A 19,792-nucleotide genomic window follows, 5' to 3' on the forward strand; every position below is an offset into this window, starting at 1 on the left:
GTCAGGCATTCCTCCCACATTAAGCTGACAAGCTTGGATATAACGGGAACACTTTGTCATTAAGTGGCTTTAGGAACCAACCAATTCACTCACTCACTCAACTGTTGTAAACACAACTTAGCACAAATTAGAGTGAGTATGGTTTCACGCCGCTTTTAGCAATATTCCAGCAATATCACGGCGGGGGACACCAGAAATGGTCTTCACACATTGTACCCATGTCGGGAATCGAACCCGGGTCTTCGTCGTGTCGAGCGAACGCTTTAACCACTATGCTACCTGACCGCCCCAGCACAAATTAGAATTTGTATGAAGTATAATGACCCACACGATACGGCTGTGAAACACCAAAGACAGGAAATGGGTTGTCACGGGTAGAAACATGGTCGAGGAATCTTGCAAAGGAACTACCCGGGGTAAGTATCAGATGGTTTTCCACCTCAGACGTAATAAGGTCGAATCAGATGTGTCGAACTTTGGATAAGTCGAACTATTTCTCCAGAACTTCGATACAACAGGGTTCGACTGTATCACATGGCTTCAATCTTCACTTCATATAAAAGTTTTATAAAAATAATCATGAAAATGTCATAATGACCTTATCTCTAGCGAAATCAATTTTCACAACGCATTAAGGGGTAATTTTAAAGTAATAGTGACATGTAATGATATAAAGAATAACACAAGCGATTATTTTTTAATGCATGTGCATGCTCAAAGCGCAACACAACATGGACACCTATTTACAATACAAATGAAGCTGTGTGGAGACTAACCGAATCGGTGGCCCAGTCGTCTAAGGCGCCGCGATTCGCTGTGCAGAGTTGCGTCCCTTAGGTACGCCAGGAACCTATGATTGTCGGTTCGAATCCTGCTTCGCCCTTATTATGTTTCTAGGTTTGTCAGCACCATACCCGTGCTCGTGGTTCTCGAAGTGATAAACGTCTAAGACCTGTATCACTTCGGGCTTTCCTCCGACACCAAGATGACACGCAAAATGATATGACTGGAATACCGTTCAAAGCGGTGTTAGAACCCAATCTCATTAAAATAAGGTCTTAGTTCTCGCTACCGCTGGCTTAATTTAGCGGTTGTGAGAAGTGAGATCTGATTATTATGAGATTGTGTTAACCCCAAGTCATTCACTAACCGAACCTGATGCCACAGTGCCTCTATACCTGCAATGTCGCAGTGAACGTATAATCAGCTATACGATGTGACGGATGTTGGAGAAAGCCACTTTTAGGGTGTGACGTCAATCCGCAATAAACTATATCAGTGACACCTTGTTACCTTGATCAAAAGACTTAAATTGTCAGCTACCCATGCAATCTACCCTGGGTTACCGCAATAAAGATAACAGCAACAAGTTCAACGCCATGTACACCCTCCCTACAACGTATACATGGTTATACACCTCTGCTATATTAAGTACCGTATTCCCCCGATTAAACACCCGGTTGTATATTTCTTTCAGACGCTCTTTATCCCCATCATTTATTCGAAAAGATAATAATGGGGAGAATTACGTGCGTACAACCTACCCGGCGTTTTATTCGAGGTCTGGTGTTTAATAGGGACATCGCGATCGGCGGTTATTCGATCCCTGCGTTAAATCGAGGAAATACGGTAAATTCTAGTAAAGTACGGGGAGAATTACCAATGATTTAAGTGACTTACATATTGAGTCCTGCTGTTAAATCTCCCATGCTTCTGAAGACCTCGTTATAACACTGTACATGCTTGGAGATCGAGAAATGTACTGTGCCGCACCCCAAATAAATCCATATTCTTCCAAAAGAATCTGCTTATCTACAACGTGACATTCTATTAAAACAGTTTTAAACTATAAATATTCACCGAAGTTAAAGATTGCTTTATTGGCAGAAGTACGTGGATAGATTTATGACCTGGAAGTAGTCATTAAAACACTGGGCCTGCGAAGTGGGTTGTTGGCAGGGTATTGATGATAAATGACCACAGGGCGACCATTGACGGGTTTCTCTCCGCACACAGTATATCATAACAGCTCAATATCAGCAGGTGACGTGTTACCGTGTGAAACCCCCGCACTGACTCAGCAATGGGTGAGGTGAGGTGAAAAGGACCGCTTGCCTTGATTATCAACCTTGGTTTGTCAGCACCAAACCACAAAGTGGTAATGCCTGACGAGTTGGAAGATGGAGTAGTCTTACGAATTTCAATTCCTCTATATTGTCAATGCATTTCGGTAAATATGCTAGTGCCTTCATAAAGTAAGTCAACATCGGTATGCTTTCAATGCGACTTTATGGAAAGAATAAGAAGTTGGAATCTGTAAGTGAAGTCGGTCTTCCTTGATGTTACGTCTTCTAAAACGCCACTTAAAGATGTTCTCTCACGACCTGTGTCACTTCGGGCTTTCATCCTACATTCAGTTGACATAACTGATCAGACATAAATAATGATGAAACGGCGTTAACCTCAACACTCACCCACCTACCCGCACACACACCTATACCCTCAGATTCACTGTGAGGGGCGGTGGGGTAGCCTAGTGGTTACAGCGTTGGATCGTCACGTCGAAAGTCCGGATTCGATCCCCCCCATGGGTACAATGTTTGAAGCCCATTTCAGGTGTTCACCGCCGTGATGTTGCTGGAATATTGCTAAAAGCGGCGTAAAACCATATTCACTCACTCACCGTGAAAGTCGTCTGAAATACAGTAAAGTACGGTTATAACGAACTCAATGGGACTACTAATTATAGTTCGTTATAACCGTAGTTCGTTATAAGCATATATACAGCATAACTACAGCAAATACTCCGGACCAAAAAAAAAAATTCGTTATATCCGTCAGTTCGTTATAAGCGTGTTCGTTATAACCGTAGTTTACTGTATTGTTCAACTCAGCGTAGAACCCATCCGCTATATCTCCAGGGCTGGCATTTAGGTAAACCTACGCTAGCCCCTGGGTCCATTCTCATGGTTCTCGCAATTTCAACGTCAAGAATGGCAATCAAACATTAGTATTGGGTAAGACAAACAGTCGTGTTACTGCACATAAAGGTTGCTGGGGAAAGGTAATATTGTAGTAGCGGGATTCTCAAGTATATGTGTACAGGGTGTGTGGTGGCAGGGAGTAGAAGGCGTTCTAATATAGACAACATAGCAAGACAGGTGTTTCATGCTCGGGTGCTTCTCCGTTGATGTGGATAGAACAGTAGTCTCCTTCACATCCATCATCTAGTCCCTTTTAGCATCCAGTGTGGAAGGGGGCTTGGAAGCCCCAGTTACTTCTATTTAGGGTGTGTGCAGCTCAAGATAAATAGATGAGTCAGCAATTCCTAAGTTTGCCCTACAACCTTTCGAGACAAAGTGCCAGTATGCTAACAGGAATCGGAGCGCATCATTAATGTATAATAGTATATAGCCTACAAGATGCCAACCATCCTAAATGGGACACGCGTCGCCCAGTAGTGTACAGAGCGGTGTCCTTCAGTCGTGATACGATCCGCTGCTTGTGCGTTCAAATCCTTGAGTCGGTCCGATTATGATCCATGACCTGTCAGCCCTCGTGCTATTTACTTGAAACTGGTAAACTTCTAGAGCCCTCCTCATCAGAGAGACGGTAAACCCAACTGTCTGACCCACTCAGGACCTATGTCACATTCGTTCGGCTCCCCTCCGTCAGTTCTTTTATACTCATCATGGAGCTCACTTAAGTTTAAATGCAAACTGATTCACAGACCGGGATGATGCATACTCGTCTAGTCCTTTCGAGATAATAATAATGATGATAATAATAATAATAATAATAATAATAATAATAAAAAAAAGAAGAAGAAGTATAATAATAATAATAATAATAATAATAATAATAATAATTAGCAGCAACATTAATGATGATACTACTATCAGTACCAACAAAATACAAAAATATTTGTACAAATATTATTATTATTATTATTGTTGTTGTTGTTGTTGCGTTTAAGGTGATGTAACTTTTCATATCGTTACATGCGAGTCACTATTAACGCTCGTTCGTCTGACTTTTATGGTAAAGAGAGACGTCATTGTCAAATGTGCAAACGCACCACTGTTTTGTAACATCTGACAACATATTGTATAACACATCATAGCACATCCTCGTCAGAGACGTGTGTGATATGTTGCCTAGACATGGAGCCCGCGATTGACCTGTACATTGTAAATCAAAGCAGGCCATTTGTGAAATAAAGCCCACCAGAGGGAGTGATACATTCTGCTCCCCGACATCTCGGCAGTCAATCTGTTTAGTGTCGCCCTACTTCCCCCAGATGAAATTCTCTAAAAGATTAGGGTACATTTACATCCAAATGTCGAGGCCGAAAGAAGAGGTGATACAAGTTTGTACTCGTGCTCCTTGAATAACGACACCCACACGTCGTGCATCCTCCTCGTTGTCGTCGTCGTTTAATCGTTTTCGCCTGTATACATGTACCATTATAAAAATTTGCGTCGTCGTTTAGGGAGTTGTGGGATTGAACGCCGTTGCATTTACCGGAGGACCACGCCTAACTTCAAGCCCTAAGACCAAGGTTCAATTTTCAAATGTACAATTGAGCACAATGTCGGAGCAATGTTTTTGTGTCTCCCTCGGTTATATGTCTGGAATATTGCTGACACATGTGTACAACCATACTCAACATAATCCCATTATTAACTGTTAGACTGGTTTACACAATGAAAGCACGGCAGAGCCTTGTATAGAAAAATGAGCATCGAGATATACTACCGGTCAAAAGAAAGTATACACCCATGTTTGATGGTGGCTAGACAGGGAACTAACAAGTAATGGTTATTCGATGGCGATGTGTTTGATACGGGTATCATAGTTGTGTTTCGGACGTTAAGTTTGCAGTGTTTCGGTGTCTGTTATATATCGGCCTAGAAACGTTTTGATAACGTTTGTAAGTTTGGTCAAATCCAATTTTCAAATGCGTACTTTCTTTTCCCCGGCAATTTCTATAATTATCTTCTCTGAGAGGCATTTAAAAGTTGGAGTACTAAGTAAGGATATATGGATGAACAACTTCTTTATTACTATTAGGAGCGACGTTTCGGTTTAGGTTCTAATACCGTTATCAAGTATAGCACTTGCTTTGCTTGATAACGATGTTAGAACCTATACCGAAACGTCGCTCCCAATAGTAATAAAGAAGTTGTTCATCCATATATCTTACCCTCATTTAATTTCTATAATTTGTGTCATAATAGCATATTTTGTCGCCTCCTATACTTCATAGGAGTCCTCGTATATCGTCCTATGACATGGCCTAGACCATATGTATCTTTCTTCGCTACATGCCTCTGTGGACCGGACAAGGTAGGATAACGGACTTGTTTTGCCAACTGGAATTGGCCAATGTTGAAGTTACACATCGCCCCGTGGCAAGGGAGATAACTGACTTAAACTGGACTTTTAAAATCAGTTAACTCCCCTGCCTCGGGAAGATGAAGTTACGGAAAACCTATTGAGATATATTGAGATAAAACGTAATAGATAAGATAAAATGGCTAACAACTTCCTTTTTTCTAGAGCATAGAAAGCATGGGTAAAATGAGTAAAAACGGCATATTTTCGAAATATGAGCTGTAATATATTCGAAATATGTATACTGTTTGTTACCTACATTTCCTTAGAAAATAGGTTTGGGTCAGTGACATGCTCATGTTCAAATATGACATTTTGCAATCCTGAAAACATAGATGATCAGTCGGAAACGCGGAGGTGTTATATTCTCATTCATAAGAAACACATAATATTTGAGAAACGTTTTGCTTGTTTTATATTTACACAGATTATACTGTATATACATACCATTTAGTTAGTACACAAAGTGTTTAACTACAGGGTCTAGTCCCCCTAAGAGAAAAGATAAAGTTAACATTTCATGCTGAAACTTACGCGACAGCTGTGATTAACGATTTATTGAATCCTCGGCTAGAAGTGGAAGGGAGACAACTCCACTACAGACGCTTCGTCCCAACTGAGGGCTTCCCTTCCTGTTTGAATAGGACCGGGCCCGCATCAATCTCATTAAAATCAGATCTTAATTGTTTAGCGGCAACGAGAACTTAGATCTGATTTCAATGAGATTGGGCCCGCATATTTGTTTGTTCTTTGACGATGCAATCAGCAATATTCCAGCTCTATGACGGCGGTCTGTAAATAATCGAGCCTGGACAAGACAATCCAGTGATTGACATCACGAGCGCCGATCAACGCAATTGGGACAGGAATCATACGATGCCATGCATCACAGGACCATGTTACTACTAATAATAATAACAAACAAACAAACTAACGAATTTATTTATTAGTAGTAGTTACATATAGTCCTGTGCATGCATCAACCAAGTCAGCGAGCCTGACACCCGATCCCGTTAGTCGCATAGACAACAATGTGTCCGTAGGCTTATATGTAAATGATAGAAATGTGAAATATATCTGAGTAGATATTTAGATATGTTACATAAAATTTGTCTTTTTAAAAAAGCAGCACACTGTGTGTAAATAGTGTGTTTTTAGTGTGTAAATAGTGAGTTTTTAGTGTATAGTCTGTGTTTAGTGTGTAAACAGTGTCTTTAGTGTATATCTAGTGTGTGTTTAGTGTTAAAATAGTGTTTTAGTGTATAAATAGTGTGTAAATAGTGTGTGTTTTTTTCAAATAAAACAAGCTAAGATAATTCATGCATGGTGACTAGAATAGTGGACATTTGTGACGTCATCAATCTCCGTAGCAAGTGGTAGTATTAAGGACTACAAATCAAGAGGTTGTAGGTTAGACCCTTTAAAGGGCAAGTTCACACGGAAATGAACCATTTTTTCTTGTACTTTTTCCACATTAAAAGTGTTAACATAGAAGTATCATAGACAAAAATATAAAAACATCATATTTAATTAACATATTTATTGCACTAAAACGATTTATATTTTTCACATTTACCAAGTGTTCTATTTCCATAACAAAAACACCATGGCTTATGCCCCTTGCAATATGACGTCATTGGTGCCAATTGATAAACATTATGACGTCATCATGCTTTGTTAGAGCCGCTTCACGTGGTGTAGGTACAGTTTTGTGATTCTAGCATCTCAGATGCCAGCCAAAATTGTGTTATGCTGAGTCACCACTGCGCCGGAGTTTGTCGTAGACCATGTTGTTTTACCGCAAACTGGTCCTTGATATCTTATGCGTTGAGAATAGACAGGGACCCAGTTGAATTGGCACCAATTACGTCATAATCTAAGGGGGATAACTCAGGCCTATTTCGCTCGTAAAACGAAGGCCTCATAACGGCATATCACTTTCACACTATTGTGAGCTTCCTACTTTCACTGTGAAAAAAAAATGAGTGTATATTTTCAAACACAGATACTAACTAATTCTAAAATTGCGTTTTGTTTAGAAAAAGAAAGAAAGTGATTTTTGCGTGTACACTTCCCCTTTAAACCGCGTGAAAATTATGGGACAATTGTGTTAGGTTTCTGTTAAGGATCTAACACGTACATTTTTAACTGCAGTCAGCAATATTCGAGCAGAGACTCTCTGATTCGAGCTATACATAAAGGCGGACTACACTTAGGTCAATGTGCAGGTAAACCAGTACTCATTATTAGCAACATCAGGGTATGATGCCACACAATGAACCAAATCACCGAGCTTGCCAATCTTCATACTTAAAGAGGGAAATCTAACGGTAGATCTATAAGATCAAGTTCAACGGTTGAAGGTGTTCGTTTGCCTGACATAACTAATGTTATTTTGTTTATTAATTATTTATTTTCATTTTTCCTGTTAGTAGTAGTTGTAGATTTTAGCGTGACCACTAAAAGATTTACTGCACTCAACCAACAGCAAATCTTTCTAGTGAAATGGATGGGAGTGTCGTCCCTTGCCGAATGCGGAAGTAGGTGGCGCTACACAGGAAGTACACGTGTGGTGTTTTGACGTTCAGACAAACTTCAATATTGTTGAGATACTGTGTGTTCAAGAAGACACAGTGAGGTTTTAAAACAGCCAAAATGAGAAGAACACATATAGGTAACGAACCCAGATATATGTTGTTATCTAGACTTTTGTATTTGTAATTTCAATGTTTTGTTGTGAAAACCACTTTTCGATATATTCTGCGTCAGTGCTTTAGATATCTAGATAAATTCACAAAATTCACGAGACCTTCCAGGGCCAAGTCTGGAGTGAGTTAATAACTGTACACGAGTAGTCATGTTCGGAGTTTTCAATATCAGTGTCGTAGCAAAAGTAAATAGTTTATTCTACACGGTTTTAATGATATCACGACTCTGGTGTTTACTACGTTTATGATAGACTATTTATATTAATGGGTCAGGTGTTGCAGTAATATCACTATCCTGCTTCAGGGACCTGTGGTTATCTTCTCTCCATGATTTTAACGATTATATTACCATAAGAGCTAGTAAAGCAGGAACAAAGTTCAAAGTGCACCAACATCAGAGTGTTTGTCAGATCCTAACAGAGATCATGTATGTTTCCAGAGAAAAGACTGTGATATTTGGTTAGGTTGACAGCATCAGATATGAGCCAGAAGAGGTGGTTTATAGGAGTCATTACTTTTAGGGTCAACTACTCAAGATCCTGCTTCAGTTCAGGGAAAAGCATGTTGTCATGGTTATTAGCTTATACCTTGATAAACTGCCGATATTCACTTCAGTAATAATCCTCATGGGTTATAGCTAAAACGGCACCTCAGCAAAACGGCACCTGGCGAAAACGGCACCCTATTTTTTTTTTAACCTTGATAAAATAAATGATATTAAACTAACATGGTCACTTGCAAACACCAATAATTGTTACATTAGAATTTAGCCTCTACTCCAACTATATTCCAACTTAGCCTCGGCTCCATATGACGCAATGGGTACAATTAAGACATTAAGATGAGAATTTGATTTCAGTGAACTTTTGATCTTATACCATGCTCGCAAGGCCTTACCTCTCAGTGTATTGACAGCGGTCTTAAAATATATATTGTATATATGTGAATGTATGTTATTATCTGTGAACAACTGGAAAACAGGAAATAACATGTAAATACATCAAATAATATGTAACAAATAACATAAATCAGATATACTACTACATTGTACATTAATCGTTCTCATCATTATTAGAAATAGAGGAGCCGTTTTCGCCTCTCACATAGTAGCCGCTTTCGCCAAATGCGGTGCCGTTTTCGCCAGAGAAAACGGTGACGTTTTGCTGAGGTGCCGTTTTAGCCTACTCATCCTCATGATGGTCATGTCACAGTGGTCGGGTATTGAAGGTTTAGGTGTACAGGTGGAAACTCTCACCGGGAGAGATGGGTAGCAGTGCCAGATGGGGTACCAGTTACAGGTAAACCCCGTGAGTAACCATAGTAACTGAGATGATTGTTCCAGGAGAGATGGGGTACCAGAACCAGGCCCAGCTGGTGGAGGACGAGAACCAGGTGTTGGAGGATGCTTTGACGGGGAAAGTAAAGGCTCTCAAATCTGTGAGTGGAATTTGTGGCCGGATGTTATTTTGAATTTCCTTGTTCAGTGTTGTTTCATTACTTTTCATGAATACCTATGGATGCCCAGGATATTTCCCAAATGTGGATTCTAGGTTAGAATGCATCCTCAGCAATCTATGCTTGTCATAAAAGATAACTAAATCCTATTAATGGATCAGGTAGTCAGGCACATTATGTCAAGCATATACATCATTTTGTCTGGTCCACTCAACTATTTAAGTTGCCATCATTTTGCTGAGGAATCCCAAGCAACATAAAAAACAAATGGAAATTTACGAATCAGCAAGATGTGCTTCATTTCCAGAGCTAATAAACTGTATGAAAACTGTATGTATGTGTCCTGAAAATTTAAATTTCAAGTTACTGTTTACATGGTTTAGATACATTTTAGTATAATGTTTATTTCAATCATTTTATCCTAATATACTACGCAAGAGAAGTTAAGGACCACCCAATCCTATCCTGTTTCTATAGTTAATCTGTCATGCCAGATAAATGTTGTGCTTAACCTCATTCAGTGATTGAGTTTGGTTTTACGCAGCTTTTATCAGCAATATTCCAGCAATTTCATGGCGGGGGACACCACAAAGGGGCTTCACACATTGTCCCCATGTTGGGAATCGAACCCAGGTCTTCGGTGTGACGAGCGAACGCTTTAACCAGTGGGCTACCCGACCACCCCCCTCTTTCAGTACAGAGCTCATATAACTGCATATGAAATTCATCTCAGAATGGGGGCAGTCGGGTAGCCTTGTGGTTAAAGCGTTCGCTCGTCACGCCGAAGACCCGGGTTCGATTCCCGACATGGGTACAATGTTTGAAGCCCATTTCTGGTGTCCCCGCCGTGATATTGCTGGAATATTGCTAAAAGCGGCGTAAAACCATACTCACTCACTCACTCATCTCAGAATGAACCTATGAATGACTATGATGAGAAGTATCTCACCACCACAAGGCAGATTTGATACTGTCACATGAAAATATTTCACCGAAAATAAGTCTCTGTAACCATGGTAACTTGTGAACTCAAAATGCTATATTTTTCATGGTTACAGGTGACAAAAGCAGGGTGAACTGGATTTGCAAGCTGAATGTTTCATTGACCCTCCTCATTCAGCTTGTGAAGTCCTGTACACCCCAGCATTGACACGTGTAACACAAATTATAACATGTTTTCACATTGCCTGTCTGTAGACATTTGGACCAAAATGTTCTGTGATTAAATGAATCTGTTCTTATGAGAAAACTAAGAAATGAGTCAAACACTTTGATACGCAACATTGACACATTATCTTAAAATATTAGTTGTATTTCCTTTAACCATGTGTAATGGCGGTTTGTTCTTTTTCAGCTAAGTATTGACATTGGAACAGAAGTAAGGACACAGAATATGATGTTAAGAAATATGGTGAGTCCGACCTGTCCACATCTGTCTGACACCAGACTTTTACATTTGTCCATTTTTGTGTATGGTCCGAGATGTTACTTGTTGTACCGAGATGATATGTCATCATGGTCAAAGCAAGCCATTGAACTGTCATCATGGTCATAGTCGTACACAAAAGACAAGAAGACCCAAAATACCTGATCTGAAAATGTCACAACAGAATACCCCTACCCAACCCCCCCTTATAACTACCATTCAAAACACTTCAAGCAAGGCCTTATTGATAGAATATATACTAAAAACTTAGGGATCGTGAATATTTTGGGAGATGTTGTTTATAGAAAAGAGTGATCACACAATTTCATAAAAATATCGCTAAAATATTCATATCCCTATTTTTGTAGTTTGTACTAGAAAACCTTCAGATGCCTACAACTCTCATCTACTTGTGGGATTATACTGCAATTGGACTGAACGGTCACTGGCTATTTCAAATAATATCAGGATATGCTGTTTAGGCAACTTGTTTGGTTCTTTATTCATGTTGTTTTCTATATGTTTATTCACAATACCAAAACATGGGGTAGAAATGATAGATGTTGTTGATACCATTCAGATCTCCGTTGCCTCAGATCTCAACATGGGGCTCATGTGGCCCAGTTGTCTTAGGGGTCGCAATTCACTGTGCAGAGTTGCGTCCCTTGGGCACATCAGAAGCCTATGATTGTGAGTTTGAACGTGGTAAACGTCTAAGACCTGCATCACTTCTGGCTTTCCTCCCACATTAAGCTGACATGCCGTGATAAGACTGGAATATTGTAAAAAGCGGTGTTAAACTTCACTCACTCACACAGATCTCAACATGTGATAAATGTCATCGTACATTAAAACTCAACTCTTTATGATTTTCCTTGTTTTCCGCTTCCATTAGTTTTCATCAATGTCTCTTACAACTTGACAGTCCATTCCCATTAGTTTGTCAAGGATCAGATCTACACTGCAAATACAGGTTATAAGTGGTACCGTTCTTCACAAAGGCAGAGGGCAGTCAGGTAGTTTAGTGGTTGAAGTGTTCGCTCGTCATGCCCAAAACCGGGGTTCGATTCCCGACATGAGTTCAATGTGTGAAGCCCATTTCTGGTGTCCCAAGTCCTGATATTGCTGGAATATTGCGTAAAGTCAAAGTCACTCACTCACTCACAAAGGCAGATATTAAAGACATACTTGAGTATGGTACATGTAATAATAAGTGATAGTTGACCCAGCCACTAGTCTAAAACCAACACAGTTTTTTTCTCCCAAACTGTAATAACTAATCCAACATATTGTAATGTTGCATAGACAACTAGTACTGTGAACAAGTCCAACATGCATTCATCATTTCATGTCATTGGTAATAGATCCCAGGACTGAGACCGCCTCCATGGTCAAGCGGTAGAGCGTCCGCCTGGAGAGTGGAAGGTTGGGGTTCGATCCCCGGCCGTGTCATACAAAAGACGTTAACAGGTGGTACTTGTTGTTACCCTGCCTGTTGCTTGGCTTTAAGGGCCTAACTCAAGGACTGGTCGGCTTAGAGTTCGTATACTGTGTCTGAGTGGGGTATTCATGTTAAACTGCGGCATGGTATCTGTGTGGTCTAGCAGCCACACACACACATGCATGTCGTTATGTATGTGAGTGTAAAAATCTTGGACGTAACGTTAAGCCCCATTTCACCACCCAGGACTGCCTTAATGTCACCCGCTGATACAGTACCGGTATTTGTATCGTGGCAACATCATTGCCATACACTGATTCTTCAATGGAACAGGTGAGGTGAAATCGGGTTTAATGTTGCATGCATTTTTCATTCATATAGCAACATTTGTTTGTTTGTTGGCATTAATGTCGGTTCCGTGCGTCTAGACCATGCCACAGTTTAACATGGACACCCACTCACATACATTATACTGACTCCGAGCCGATCTGTCCTGGTTTATCACCTTAAGGCCAAATGCCGGTTTGGGTAACAACAATACCATCCATTAATGTCTATTGGTATGACTCAACCTCCGATGTGCTCTCCAGGCACATGCTCCATCTACGATGTCATGGAGGCGGTCTTCAATGTGTGCATGGCTGCACACCCTCCCTCTTTTACATACACTTTGCATGTTAACTGCACACTCAGGCGTTATGTGACCCGTGAAGATCTGGGTCAGAAGAGGTCTTCAGCAACCCATGCTTGCCGCAAAAGGCGACTATGCTTGTCGTAAGAGGCGACTAACGGGATCAGGTGGTCAGGCTTGCTGACTTGGTTGATGCATGTCATCGGTCCCAGTTGTGTAGATCGATGCTCATGATGTCAATCACTGTATTGAATGGTTCAGACTCGATTATTTACAGACCGCCGTTATATAGCTATAATATTGCTGAGTGCAGCGTTTAACAACAATCAGTAAATCGATCAACTCAGGCGTTATGTGAACTCGGTTCCCCCTTTTCCAAATGTCAAAATCCTGGATTGACCTCTGTCTTTCATACCAATACTTAGCCATGAGTTGTACATAGGTACTTGACATTGTGCCGTCTGTTGCAGGATGATGACTTTGACAGTTCCGGCAACATCCTCCAGGCAACGATGGGACGACTGAAGGCGTTGACGAAAGCCGGGCACTACAAAATCTGGATCTACATGATCCTGTTCTGTCTTTTTGTGTTTGCAGTGTGCTGGTTCATTGTCCGATTCAGGTGACCTCAGGTCACACCTATATATATTGACAACTACAAATATGCCAAATAGATTAAGTCTTAACATGCTTTTGACATTGCTCTTCAGAATGATAAGATAAGTCTTTGCCCACTTCTGTTGGAACCCTAGTTGCCTGTTTTTATTGTGTACATGGTTTTATCTCCTTTGCAATGTTCTACAAAAAATCTTGGATTACTCAAATAATTTATGCAATATCATGAGCAGAGGCATGTAAACAGAATTATCATGACTAGGTTATTTTGTAAGTTAGTAATCAAGATTCATATTAGAATGGCATTTGGTGTTAATTATGTATATTTATATCACCTAAACAATTATTCATACATTTTCTACTCAAAACCATTTAAGGACCACCCAATTCATTCATATTACTACAGTGTATCTGGTCTGACTGATTATCTATAGTAATATAAAAGAATTTGGTGGTCCTTCTTGGCACGACAGATTAACAACAGAAATTTGAAAGGTGGTCCTTAGATTGTTTTGAGTAGTATATTTGCTCACTCAATCTCATTAAAATCAGATCTAAGTTCTCGCTGCCGCTAAACAAAGATCTGAGGACATCCCATTACGGGTCACGTCAGAACGACCTTTCATCCGACCAATCAAAGCGTGGCTTTCTAATTGGCTGATGTTGACTTCTTGTTAGTCATTTCAGTGATCGGTCAAAGTTTGCAAAAGGTCGTTCTGACATGACCCGTAATGGGATGGCCTCGGATCTTTGTTTAGCGGCAGCGAGAACTTAGATCTGATTTTAATGAGATTGTTGCTCACTCTATCCACGACCATGTCTTCAGTGTTCAATGAGTCTTTACAATAACTGAAGCAGGGCTCGACGACTTCACCAGTTTTACAGATGTTCTGAGACTAACTGTTGCATCATAAGATGTCTTTCCTTGCCTCTGTTTGTACTGCTTAGTATGATGTTGTGTTGTATGATAGGGATAGGGATTATATCCTTGAAGTTCTTCAGTGTTAGAACGTTGCCCACTTCAATATGGTTCTGTCTAGTGTCTTGTTCTGTATCACTAAAGCTTTCAGCAGAGTAACACGATGGATTTTAGAGATACCGTATTTGCTGTAGAAAATTAACAAGGAGGCACTTATGAGAACCATATACAAGTTGAGTTTGTTGTTGGAGATAGAGCGGGAGAGAACAAACTTTGTTGATGAAACTCAGATCGTTTTGATAATTACTACCCTGCTAACTATTATGTAGATCCGGGGTAGAATAGGTCTTCAGCAACCCATGCTTGCCGTAAAAGGCGACTATGCTTGTCGTAAAAGGCGACTAACGGGATCGGGTGGTTGGGCTCGCTGACTTGGTTGATGCATGTCATCAATCCCAATTGCGTGGATCGATGCTCATGATGTCAATCACTGGATTGTCAGGTCCATACTCGATTATTTACAGACCGTCGTCATATAGCTGGAATCTTGCTGAGTGCGGCGTTAAACAACAAACCAACCAACCATTATGTACGTAATAGCTATTGGGGATTTCATTTGTGGATTATATTGTTACCTGTAAAGATCGTGGAGTTCATGAAGAACGATAAACTTTGTACATTCAATTGTAAACTTATGATCGGAAGTAGTAACATGCATGAAAAAAATTAATACATGCAATGACAACATTGGTGTATAATCATAACTTTATTGATAATTTATAACAATAATGGCTGTAGTCGTGGCAACTTCCAAATTTCGGGGAGTTGTAATCTATCGGACCGTCATTCAGGTGATGTTTCTGACAGATCGGAAATATACTATCATGAAAGTGTATCCCGTGGAAAAGCCGAAACATTTCTACAGAATCTTTTTTCTGGCCCTCAAAATTTGGTTTATCTGGGGACATATACGGTAGGGGTTTACATACCTCTATTAAACTGCTGTTTTTTTCTGTAAGACTCTAAAGTATTGAAGAAATATGGACTCAGGTAAATGTTCAAGCTTGGTACGAGGAGCTTATAAAGATTACAAATTGATGTATATGTTGGCCAGGGTGCCTTATATGGCGAATATGGTAACAGAATTTGCGTTTGTCAAGTTTTTCTCATTTTGGTTGCCATGATATTGCTTCAATGCTGATGAAAGGGACATAAAACTCAGTTTGGTTTCAGGTATAAATGGGAAATTCTAGACATCCCATTACTCTGCATCATCGCTGCTTCTTGTTCTAGTCATCATTGTCTTGTGTGTTACCAGTAGAAGCATGATTCAGGTTCCGGAGTTTCAGTAAAATCGTCTGTATGCTTGTATTACTGATATTGTTCAAGAGATATTGTTTTAAGCATCCCATCGTTTATGGGTAGGGCTGGAGGTGTTATTGAGCTGCTCTGTCATCCTCAGAGTGTCATGTTGAAGTGAGTGCACATCCAGGTACAGACAGGGTTACTTTGTTACTGGATTACGTGGTGTAAATATGAACATACTTTTTTATGATCATTGTAAATACTGCATGTTATAAGCAAGGTGTACATGTGAATAAATCTACTTTTACTGTTTCTTATCTCTGTTTTTGCTGATTCTTGATATTGGAATGAGGTGTGTGTGCGTGAGTGCGTGCGCTCTCGTTGACTGAAAAGTCCGGGGTTCGATCCCCGGCCGCGTCATACCAAAAGACGTTAAAAGATGGTACTTGTTATTACCCTGTCTGGCGCTCAGCATTAAGGGGCTAAAGCAAGGACTGGTCAGCTCGGAGTCAGTATACGGTGTCTGAGTGGGGTATTCATGTTAAACTGCAGCATGGTATCTCAGTGAGCTAGCACTATAAATCGGCATCAGTCCGGACTAGTACATGTACAAGCATTTTTGTAGGTCAATGCTCATGAAGTCAATTACTGGATTGTCTGGTCCAGATTTGATTATTTACAGAAAGCTGTTATATTGCTGAGTGCAAGGTTAAACAACAAACAAACAAGACACTAAACACAGACTCTCTGGGATATGTTAAAGATAAAAATATAATTTGTCCTAGGGTTTTAAAAAACATTAGCTCACTTGGCTTGCTGGATGTTTGGAAAATACTATGTTGTGTTTGACGAAAATTGCTGTGAAGTGCTGCCGGAAACATTAATGTGTCTCAAACAAAACTCCCAGCCAGTGACTAGGTCTATATATACGAACAGGTATCCTAAAGGAATATATATTATACACTGGTAATCAATGAAGACATTGCAACCACCCACTGATAATTTAGTTTGGCTGAGATATTGTGACCTATTCTCCCTGAATCTGTGGGTCCGTAACAATGTGGTGGCACAAGAGTATTCACAATATCCAGTAGTTCGGATCTGGTACAAGCAAACCACACTTGCTATACAAAAGAGGTTTGGCAAGAAGGGATTGAACTCGGTAAAAGTGGGTAATGAAAGAGGAAACTACAATACATAAGTAATTTACATGAGTTATATCCATAACATATCACATTTGTAAAGAATTACCTCCCTTACTAATAAGACACTTACATACATGTATATATAGCTAGTTTGGGGACAATACATGAATTATAAGATTTTCATGGCTGGTTGCCTCAATTTTATAAAATATTTTATTGTCAAGGCACCCATAAAGCGGGTTTAGCGCTGAGAGTTATGTAACTTCCATTCTTTAACACTGCTTAACAGACGTAACGAAGAATAGAGCTACGTGTGATGCCATCTCTCTTCAAGAAATACATCATGTACACAGTCCTATCAAATATTCATCTGTTACGTGAATCACATCCCTGGAACGCAACATATATCTTGGACAGACACCGCCACTCCCAACCCCCACAATTAAAAATACAAACCCAACCAACCAAAAACAAAATACAACAGCAAAAAGAGAAACCCCCAACTAATAAATCCAACATGATGGAGATGATGATGCATTTTCCAGATAGTGTGTGTACAGGTATCTCCAGACACTATATCCTGAGGATCTTTCGCAGTAACTACTGCACACACATAAGAAACAACCAACGATAGGAAAAAGGAAAATAATTTATTCCCAATCAACTTAAATATAACCTGGTTCACTTACCAGCACTAACATGTTGCTTAAAATGAATAATTACTGTTGGTACAAGATTAAGATATACCGATACTAAAGCACTCACGGAAATGAAAAAAACCTGTTTTTCTCAATTTAAAAATCGACACAAAGTGTTACGTCGCTGTAAATACGAAATAACAAAACAACTTGAAATGTACTAGTCTGGATTTGCTAGTTTGATCTCAGTGAACAATACAAAATGTACTTTACAGGAGGTAATTTGTCGTCACTTTCAACATTCAAAAATAAAACTAAGTCCAAATTGACATAGCAGAAACAGACTATAGGCATTATGCACCTGTTCTCACCTGTCGTCAAGGTGTCATAGGTCATGGACATTCACCTTGATCTACTTACCTGGTTATGCCCTGTTTCACAATAGTCTGTTTTATTCACATTTTTACACACCTTTACTTATAAAAAGGCATAAAAACCTGTGATATGCTGTATTTGTGCCAAGGCCCAATTAGTACTAATTGAGTTGTTTGAATATTTACATATTTTGTATATTAACTGCATATATTTAAGATCTGAGGTTGAAAAAACAGTTTTTTTTCATTACCGTGAGTACTTTAGTATACATATCTCATGCCTACCAGCAAACAGCAGGTTGTGGCGCCGACTGGTGTCATAACTTCATAACAGAATGCACAGAACTTGCTATGTTATAAGTCTCGAGGTACACTTGGATATCGTCAGGGCGTGGCATGTTCTGCTGCCATGATTATTCTCTACTTTACAATTTCCACAAACTCAAAGAAACCGACAATATTGGTTCCAAGTTTAAAGAGCTTGAGTGAGTGAGTGTATGTTGTTTTATAGTCAGCAATATTCCAACTACCTGTTTATAAGTGTTTGACAGCATGTACGATAGATTCGATCCACGCTCTGAAGTACAAAGCAACAGTCAGCCTGGTCACCAACCAAGTCAGTGAGCCTGATCACATGATCCTGTTAGTCACCTCTTACGACAATCATAGTCGCCTTTTACAGCAAGCATGAGTTGCTGAAGACCTATTCTACCCCGGATCTTCACGGGTCCAAAACAAGTAGTAAACTAAACATCCTCAATATAATGTTAACTGCGAGAGGCCCTGAAACATGTCTTACAGTTAAATGTCTCACTCATTGCCACTGTATTATCAGGATTAACACGGTACCTTTCATCTCCATCACTGAACAACTGTACAGCTGGCTAGATAGACGGGAGGAAATTTCAAAGTTTGGAAGACAACGTGGGTAAAGACCATTAAATCCAACCAGTTCCATGCAGTTAAAGGGAGACTATGTTTGGGATAATTGGCTTCCCAAGCAATTTTGTTTCAACTCCTTCAAAACAACTTGTAATTCTGTCTGTAATTCCAACATTATGGTGTATACCAACAAGCAGTTGACGACGACCCTCTGATGGCAGACAAATGGCAGACAAAACTCTCAAACAACACAATCTTTGCGCTACAACTGTCGTAAGCCGTAAAGGATGGGAGTTACAATCGTCTTAAAGCTTAGATCGCTTTGTGGAACAGCTCCCAGATCGTAGAGCATAGTCCCCTTTGAATCTACATTTCAGTTTATAGGACTGAAAACCAGACAACCCTGCTGGAGTTTGTGTAACTGAACGTGGCCTGCTTGCACAACGCAAACTTAGCTCTAAGGCTATTGTAAGTGTGTTCTAAAGTATGGGAGTTACAATGGTCTAAGCACTAAGGTTGCTTTGTGAAAGCGGGCCCAGGGCGCTGCTCCACAAAGTTGTCTAAACAAGGGACCAGGCTTTCGCTGAGTGGCAGTCAGAGCAAGTTTGAGTCAAAACATATTCTGTCAGATGCTCAAGGACTAGGGATAAGGACCATGATTGGCCAACATCTGAATAATTTTAGAAATTAACAGGACCTTTAGAAAGTGTTGCCAGTGTTATCAGATGTGTTCATATGAGAGAGAATTAGATTCCTAGTTCTAACATTATGCACTTTGTGAAAGAGGCCAATCTCATTAAAATCAGATCTTAGTTCTCGCTATCGCTAAACAGAGATCTGAGGACATCCCATTAAG

The 19,792-nt window shown here is 39.9% G+C and overlaps 1 protein-coding gene across 1 annotated transcript; it reads left to right on the forward strand.

The window, feature by feature from the left end:
- Positions 1 to 7,946: 7,946 nt before the first annotated feature.
- LOC139461967 (BET1 homolog) lies at positions 7,947 to 16,190 on the forward strand. The gene is made up of 4 exons (XM_071243457.1): positions 7,947 to 8,071; positions 9,448 to 9,542; positions 10,915 to 10,971; positions 13,529 to 16,190. Exons 1-4 carry the CDS (start codon positions 8,053 to 8,055, stop codon positions 13,682 to 13,684), a joined length of 327 nt encoding a protein of 108 aa, XP_071099558.1. The 5' UTR covers positions 7,947 to 8,052; the 3' UTR covers positions 13,685 to 16,190.
- Positions 16,191 to 19,792: the final 3,602 nt, after the last annotated feature.

The sequence above is a fragment of the Haliotis cracherodii genome, unplaced genomic scaffold (assembly GCF_022045235.1).
Source record: "Haliotis cracherodii isolate W230 unplaced genomic scaffold, xgHalCrac1.p SCAF_15, whole genome shotgun sequence".
Lineage (NCBI taxonomy): Eukaryota > Metazoa > Mollusca > Gastropoda > Lepetellida > Haliotidae > Haliotis > Haliotis cracherodii.

Coding starts and splice junctions, on each gene's coding strand:
- LOC139461967 (XM_071243457.1), top strand. Junction 9,543..10,914: donor AAGTAAAGGCTCTCAAATCT/GTGAGTGGAATT, acceptor GTTCTTTTTCAG/CTAAGTATTGACATTGGAAC. Junction 10,972..13,528: donor ATATGATGTTAAGAAATATG/GTGAGTCCGACC, acceptor CGTCTGTTGCAG/GATGATGACTTTGACAGTTC.